The sequence below is a fragment of the Oncorhynchus keta genome, chromosome 13, assembly GCF_023373465.1.
Source record: "Oncorhynchus keta strain PuntledgeMale-10-30-2019 chromosome 13, Oket_V2, whole genome shotgun sequence".
In the NCBI taxonomy this organism is placed as follows: domain Eukaryota; kingdom Metazoa; phylum Chordata; class Actinopteri; order Salmoniformes; family Salmonidae; genus Oncorhynchus; species Oncorhynchus keta.
In genome coordinates this window covers 47024556-47033418 of record NC_068433.1, presented here as the reverse complement: position 1 = coordinate 47033418, position 8863 = coordinate 47024556, and the positions used below count along the sequence as shown (strand labels likewise).

Sequence of the window (8863 nt, the reverse complement as noted above, 5' to 3'; positions counted from 1 at the left end):
CACGTATCATGGTACTCTCTGACGTATAGGCATTCCCCGCGGCGTATGCGTTATGTAGTCTGTTCAAGGATGACAATAACACCGCGTTTTCCTGAAGGTTGGGGGGTTAAGGAACCCGTTGACGGAAAGATCACTCACATTCCTGTGACAGGTTAATATTGGTTTTCCTTTTTTAATTTGTGCATTCTCTCTATTAATACACAGAAATCTTTCCAGGAATTCCGAAATATGTTGTTGTGTAAACTTCCTGAACAAACAGCGAAGGAAGTGGCGGACAGGATTGCCATTGCTCTCCGGTGACTACTGGACTGTTTTTACACCTTCATTCTAAATAAGGAAGCAGCCTGTCAGACATATGACCAGCTTCCCAATTTGGGCTCGGCCAAAGTACCCCATCGCATCCCATGATTGCTCAACTCTACCCAATGAAACTCCTCTCCCCCTGCCCCATCTCACATGTGAGGTGACAGCGGCTGCACATACTCTCATCAGACTTGCAGCTCAGCGCTTGCTGCATACACTTGCTGGGTTGCAACTTTTTCTTCCTCTCTCTCTCCCCTCCCTCACTTTGACGGGCAGCAATGAAGTCAGAGTGATGTCATATAAGGATACGAGTGCCTGGCAATGTGACATAGGTTTTTGGTGAGTGGTATTCTCCACAGCCAGCGTTGCCTATCGAGAGAGGCGCCAGCGTTGCCTATCGAGAGTGGCGCGGAGCTGCAAAAGATGATCATCACCACCACCTCAAGCTCTGTCACGCTCTCTCCCTTTTCTACTCCTCTTTCGGGCTGTCATTTCATGCCAGAAGACCTTATCTGCCTTCCAAAAATAAGCCTTTACCACCATGCCGAAGGAAGAAAAGCAAGAAGACAGGTATTTTTAGGGCCATTAACTTTGACCACGTGCCCCGAAGGTAAACTGGATGGCCATTGCGCAAAGGTTCTTCATCGGTATGTGCAACGAGGCCAGCACGCACTCGACGTTGACTGCAATTGTTCTCTTGGGGTCTCTATTGGGGATTGTGTCATCATATCCGATTCCAAGCAGGACTAATGCAACTTTATTGGAGCAAAGGTGGGAGACCCTCTTTTCCCGCTCTGTTCTGGGAATCTCTGGGGCGAAATCGGACATGAACTGGGAGAGTGACTATTTGATGGGCATCAAGAGAGTGCGGCGACTTTACTGCAACGTGGGCATTGGATTTCACCTGCAGATCCTCCCTGACGGCAGGATAAACGGTGTACATAATGAGAACCAGTACAGTGAGTCGCATCCTGAAATGTAATTCCATAGAGAACATATAATATGAGCGGTCCCAAGTAAAGGCGACTTGAGAGCTCCTTGTCGGTCTTGCATGATATTTAATCATTGGGGTCGACAACATTGAATGTCTCTCAAAGCAAAGACAAATCTATTAAAAAACATTGTATCATTCAGTGCTAAATATCTTCCCAGGCCAAAACATGACATGAATGCTTGGACCAATATAGACGCCAACTTATTTTTACACTGGCTCCTTCTGTGGCCCAGAAAAGGATTGCCTTGCACGTCAGAAAGTGCAGTTATGATAGATATTCATTTGGGCAATAGGAAATTAACAGCATTGCTCCCCAAATGATCCAGAACAAAGACGGTGCATGCACAGTAGCCACCTACAAGGTTACACCCACCGCGGCATCATGCAAGTCTTTGTTCTACCGTAATCAAACGCATTGATACACTGTCAATTTGACAAGGTTCCTCTGTATAACACCCTGCTTTGTTTGACTAGGTCTAATAGAGATCTCTGCGGTGGAGAGAGGAGTGATAAGTATGTATGGGGTGAGAAGTGAGCTGTTTGTCGCAATGAACAGCAGAGGAAGGTTGTATGGAACGGTAGGTGTGCGCTATTGTATTTCCCTCTTTTGCTGGCATGAGAGATAAGAGAGATGGAGAAAAACGCAATGTGTTTGAGATTAGCTAACTTCTTTGTTCATATGTTATTACTAATTATATATTTTTAAGAATTTGTTTTGTTAAGTAGACCCTTTGCATTATTTTGTTCTCTGTGAATCAAATATTACCTCACTGATGGGAGCGCACGGAATGATTCCATTGTAAATTATTCATAATTTCCAATTTCCCAGGTTATAGCTTGTTTCAGTGTGGTCTTTCTGTAGCTTGTGTAGCATAATGGAAAGGGTGTTTGTAAAGGATAACACACATTTAATTATAATTGAAATATGATCTGTTGAATAAGACGATATAAACGATGCCTATTGAACTCGTGAGTTAACTCTAGCCTAATAGTGTATCAATCATCTGATTGCTTTTCTGGGAGTTGAATGTCTGAAGCTATTTATTGAAGGAATCAATCAATGTTCAAGGTAGGAATACTAATCTAAAGAGAAGGTGCTTTAGCATTGATTATATTAAGATTGATTTTATGGGCCAATGTTGAATTAAAATATTGCACCATATTGGACGTCTACGTGTTAGCGTACTGCTGTAAATTGGTCTGAATTGGCAAACATTTGGCTCTGACATTTTAGCCTATAAAACTGCACCCTGCTTTTGGCTTGCAGTCAAAGATGTTTTAGTATGAAGATACAATAAAACTTCAATAAAATGCAGTCTCGAATAGCCGCCTGTTTCTTTTAATAGCCGGGCATCGTCACACATTTCAGCAAATAAACGCCTGTTTCGAATAAACGATGGGTCTAAATGCATTGTTTACACGTGAACTTCAGCGCATATGGTAAAGATTGCGCAATAAGGTACAGGAGAGCAACATTATTGCCATGGATGAGACTGCAGTGTGGGTTGACATGGTCGCCTCAATTACAGTGGATACAAAGAGTGAGAGAATGATGCTGAAGCTGAAATTGCGGTGTGTGATAGGGAGCCTAGTCATTGCAAGTCTGATCTGCAGTGGATGTGTTATTAAAATGTTTATACTGGTCATACTGGTCACAAAGTGCGGTAGTCTTTTCAACATGTTATTGAGCAATAGATGCCTTGCTCAAATGGAAGCCTCCAATTCAAACTCCCATTAGACAGATCTGCAAGTGTTATAATGTAAGCGCCAGTTGCGTTTGGTGACTGAAGCAAATAAACCGCTCTGGATATTATTTGAAGTTGTACAGTATGTAGAAACTGCATCTCCAATAGAAATCCCCTATCTCGCTTGTAGGTGATGTCATGGCAACGTTGGCTAGCTAAAGTCATGCGCAGAAACGCGTCATCGGTACAATGGTCGTTTGGCGCCGAACTGCGCATGTGCAGGCCACTAATCAAAGGCACTCCTTTGATATAAAGTTGTTTTGACGAAAATTAAAACATGTAAGTGTCAATCTAGGTTGTGCCTTTTAGATTTCGAGAAAATTAACAACTAAGGAATCATTTTTTCACTTCCCTCATTGACTTCTCAAGTGTTTTCGGAAGTCTCGCGATGTTGGGACTCTGGGTTGATAAACTGGGACTGAACAGAGTTGTGTTTAGCTGCAGTAAACATCCACATCTATTGCCATGGAGGAGATCTACAACTTGCTGAAATGTATTTAATGTGTTCAGCTTGACAAGACACTGTAAATCAGCAGGCAATGAACAAGGAGTGTCAGAACTCTTTTTAACCACGTTTAGTCCAGTCCTCTGTTTCCTCTGTATTTGGATTACTCTTGAAATTGATTATTGTCTGTATGTTTATGTTAGATCGGCAGAAAACCCAATACTTGAATCATGAAAAATTATCTAAAAAATGATTACTATAGAACTTGGAAATGATTGAATATGAATGACTGCATTACAACAGAAATTTAGAGCATGTGGTTTTAGAAGTTTGAAGTGGTCATTTAAAGCAAGCATGCAGTCTTTTTAAATAACATTTTTAATCCTCACTGTATGTCTATTTCATGGAAAATAACTCCAATTTTATTTTTATAATTTATTTCACTGCACCTCCTTTTGCCATTGAAATTATGTCTGATCATGTATGCGGGTTGATAGAAATGTACATATATTTACATATACAACCCCGATAGGTGGATAGAATCGTCTAGACTATAAAGCCTAACCCGCTTACCCCTTCACAGTAGGAGGATACATATGCAAATAAAAGATGACCAGTCATTGGTCAGAATAACCAGATCAAATTATGATGTCATGCTGTGGGCCAAAAACTCCATCCCACCTTAACAGGCTGAAATTCCAGGCATTTTTTTTCCAAATGTTTTTATGCTAAAACCTTTTTTGTTGACCTTGTCTCTCCATTTGCCATTTTTAGAAATTCTTCCGGGATGAGTGCAAGTTCAAGGAGACCTTGCTGCCAAACAACTACAATGCCTATGAGTCTTCGGTTTACAAGGGCTCCTACATCGCCCTCAGCAAACATGGCCGCGCAAAGAGAGGCAACAAGGCCACCACCGCCATGACTGTCACACACTTCCTCCCCCGATTATCATGATCAAAGCTGGCAATAACTCACTAATTTGCACATGTGGAGGTTCTCCAAGGTAATATAGAATTATACAATATAAATATATACCATTACAAAAGGATTGCAAAAAACTAAATAAGTATTTATTATCTTTATATATGTATATTTGGATAGCTACCTTTGTATTAGAACTTATGTATATGCCATTATTTGCTGCTTATCATTATCGATTGAGGAGTGTATTTACACCTGTTCTGGAAGTACATACCGGTCGTAACGGGAGTAAATCAAGATAGTTGCTTAGCCAAACTCCAAAACAAACAGATTTTTTACATTATAACGCTTGCATAGCTGTCGAATGGGAGCTTGAATCTGAGCTTCCTGGGCGTTCTCTAACTCATAGATACTGGGGCAGCTTCACCCTGTCTTTGGGGTGGATGACTAATATCCTTAGCTTTTAGGAGTGAAATGGATACTTTTTATTACCTCAAAGAACCACTTGACTGGATAAAGAGATGCATGGAGTTACTGTATGCTCAAAGTAATACCTGTTTAGTCTATCCTTTCTCTGAGACCTTTGAGCACTTGCTGGTTCACTCCCCTGTGTTCAAGATTGCTATTATTTAGCAAAAAGGGGGATTGAGAACGAGACTACTTAAATGCACTTCCCTTGCTGAACGATGTGAAGGTGCCTTGGTGTTCCCACTTGTGGCCCTCTTAAACTTGCATGTAAGAGACACCCGCTGTAGTCAGAAATAGGGCTGACACTCCGAGGAGGGCCTCAGGGGGGCAGGTCTATCTCTGGTTTATTTTCTTTTTCTGTAATTAGATTGATTAAGTAATATACACTCTGGTACACAGAGAGAAGACTAGAGGAGAACTCAGCCATGAGTGTGGGGAGGTAGAGAAACTCAGTTGCCCACCCACAGTAGAAGTTTAACCGCCATGTGAGACTCTAGTCTCTCCACAAGGTCATTTAAACACGGTGGGGCAGTTATGTGTTACTGACTGGATTCAAACCTCCTTTGTCTCAGAGCTCATTTGCATCATGGCTTGAAATGAACTGAAAAGGGGACTGGCATAAGAACGCACAATAAAACATGTATCTGCTCACAAACTAGTACACTGCTGAAATGCCCAAAAGCTTTAGCGTTTGGCTTTGGGTGAGTGTGTGAAATGTAAAATTGCAAGCTTTTGTGCATCGCCATACATAAAGATGTCTATTAAACCAATGAAAAATGATGTAAATATTGACAAATGTGAATCAGAAAAAAGAACCAGGAACAAGTTGCGTAGTTCAGGTTGCACAGTGACCATCCATGATGGTGCCTGATGTCTTTTTTGTTGTTGAGAATCGTTCCCATACATGATTATTTATTTAGTTGTTTAGTGTGTTTGGTGAAATCCCATAGACCCCTCCCAGATCAGTGTGCTTTGCAGCAGCACTGCAGTGGCAGAAAGTTGTTGGAAGCGGTAGTTTGATGGTTTTAAATGTAATTACGGGAGGCTCAGTTCCTGGAGTCAATGTGTAGCACTGGACTGAAGGACAGTGCAGTGCCTCATAGTTAATAGTGTTCTTTCATCTGCTGCTGGTTACTTGAAAACTGAGGCTTCTCACTCTGCCCACCCCAAGTCACCCTCTGGGAATGTTCTCTTTGGTGGAGCCGAGGAGGAGCAGGACTATTTTAACCTAGGAAAGACTTATGGGATGCGGCCTGCTGTCGCTGTTTGTTGAATCCCTGCAAGAATGTGTCTCATCCAGGAGGACTGGCTGCTCCCCACATACTCCCCTTTAACCAGTACCACCCCGGTCTTCAGATACCCCTGTGAAAACCTCATGGGGCTGGAGGGACCTTGGGATTCCAGCAGTAACCCAGGAGCTTTCTTCTCCTGCTTTAGTCCTTTTTTAGTTCACAGTCCGAGTCATGGACCAGTGTTGACCCTGACTCTGTGTCCAGGGGGGTCTGCTATTTGAGTCACCCCCCTCCTTTCACCCCCACTCCCATCAAATCAATGTTTGTCTCTATTTGATAGTGTTATCTCTCGATTTGATTAATTTGCAATGAATTTGATGTAAAGCCAGTTGATTGGTTTTAAAGGCACATACAGGGCTGTGCTGGGATGATTATTTATTTATGGAATTCCTTATGCACTGTTTGAATGGTCTCCATAGAAAGACCATCAGTGGCCTCCAAGACTTCCATCTTGTCCTTAATTGCTCTTATATGCGTGGCTTTAAAGCTACAGTCTGTGATTGGTGCATCCATTTTTGGACTTTAAGTGTAATGTAATGAGCCTTTATAGCCATTTATTCTTAACGAATATAACTTAGAAATGCCTCAAGACCTTAGTTAAACAGTCTTACCCCATCAGAACCCAAAATATAAGCTTGGTTTATTCCACTGTTTGTGAACAATGTAATTGTAAACAAATACTGTGGGTTAAAAATAGGTTAAAACTATAAAAACTAGTGGCTAGGCAGCGTTTTGTTTTTCGAATCATAGACTGTAGCTTCAAAAAAAAAAACTGTCATTGTCACTTTTCATATCTGATTGCCTGTCTGAGAATGCATGTGTCTGAAATCTACAGTTATTTGAGTTACGTCTTTAATTTCTCTTGCCGAAGTTCAAACACTTGGTTTGATGCGTCTCTGCACTGCATTATTGTGAATGCAGATTTCATTTTTGCTCCTCTCACACCCCTTCCCTCACACACTTGTGCGTAGCCTACATCCAAATACTTCCAGGGAGGGGACCTCTGCAGACTTGATGCAGTACTTGAGACAAAGAGCAAAGTCACTGCAAGTCTCTATCCTCCCAGTTCTCTGTCTCTACAGCAGGCCTTGTGGGCCACTGTGACGTCAACCAACCAACTGCTCTTCAGGAATCACCTGGCTCTGCCTGAGAATCAAGGCTCTGATGTCAAAAGACTGTGGACAAGAGCTTCCAATCCTATCTAAAACAACCCTTCCCTTACACTTTCACAGTCTTTACAGAGAGGTCTTGGAACGGTTATTTAAAGATTTTAGTGGCACATTGGAGTATTGCAAGGGAGTTTCATATTGCAGAGTAAATGTTAAACAATTTCCACAGTTTACAAGAGTCCGTTGAGGTTATTTTCAGGAGTGATGGAAGCTTTCTCTAAAGGGCAGCACCTACCTGTACACTTACTAGTGGTGTGCAACAGGAATTTACTTTTTTTAGGCTGGATTGTTATGGGCATACAATGAATCTGTCACATGGTATAGTGGCCTGGATCAAATCTCCTTTTCATAACTTGTTGTAATGAGAATATATGTACTGGAAGTAAATCCTGTTGTTTGTCTATTGGTTAAAGAGTGGTCTCAGAGATCAGACTTAAGACGTATTGCCGCTGTGACTGCATGTGGTATTACATGAAAACATTCTGGGATAGTTATTGACATTGGTAAATGTACAAATGGAAAAATTAATCAGATACATTGTTCTGATAAAAGTGAGTCAAATATCTTTTAAATAAGTTCAATGTGAGTTCATTTGAACAGCTTAATCCTCATGTCAACATACCAGGGTGTGAAGTGTGTGTGTGAAGTGTGTGTGTGTGTGTGAGAGAGAGTCTTGCACACCCTCCCTCAAAGTCAACAAGATGTCAAAGGTGCACCTTATCAGAGATCTTGAAAATATTGAAAGTAGTGCTGCTTGTGGAAAGTGAAGGTTTGCTACCTTCAAAGTAGCTTAGAAAATGGTGTCTTTCCTATGTCTGAGCATGGTAACGGGATAGTGAGGCAACGAAAAGCTGGAAGCCTAAAGATTACAGGTTCATATTCTGTTCCCTATCAGACTTGACCAAAACATACGACCACAATAAATTCTAGTTCTTTTTGAAAATGATTTGTGAAATGTGTCAATGAAGTTCAGCAGAGAAGACATCCTGTTATCATGCTTGATTGGGAGTGTGTCTGCATGTGTTTCCCTTGTGTGTTTTGGGAAAACCTTCTTTCTCTTGGTTTTGTACCCCTGCACTAAGGGGAGTGAGCTTCCACCTATGCCCCTTCTCTCTGTTAACATATACCTCACCTTCTGCCTTAGTTTTAATTTCTTATGACGATTGTAAAATAGTAGACTTCTGCAATCATTTATTTCTGAAAAACTGTCAAGGGTACGTAAGAATACTAATATATTGAAAATGTTTTTCCTTTTATTTTTGTACGTATGTGCTGTGCACAGCATTCTACTGTATTCCTGAGATACCAATAAACGTTTGTTTTATACTTGTTGTTCTCTTGGTTTCTCATTGAGCCCGTGGCTGTATGGGTTTGTTAAATGTGACAGAGAATCATGTACACTTGTACACAACTTGATTTCCTCCTAGCACCTCACTCACAAAGATGAGTGAATTACCAAACATATAGTGTGTAATGCACACTGACCAGTGCACTGTGCCGTCTGCAGCCTATTGCAATACTTAAGG

At 41.3% G+C, this 8863-nt stretch overlaps 1 protein-coding gene across 1 annotated transcript; it reads left to right on the top strand.

Moving 5' to 3' along the window:
- Positions 1 to 235: 235 nt before the first annotated feature.
- Positions 236 to 8663, top strand: LOC118392459 (fibroblast growth factor 4B-like). The gene is made up of 3 exons (XM_035784467.2): positions 236 to 1262; positions 1772 to 1875; positions 4262 to 8663. The coding sequence occupies exons 1-3, from the start codon at positions 923 to 925 to the stop codon at positions 4439 to 4441; spliced, it is 624 nt and encodes a 207-aa protein (XP_035640360.1). The 5' UTR covers positions 236 to 922; the 3' UTR covers positions 4442 to 8663.
- Positions 8664 to 8863: the final 200 nt, after the last annotated feature.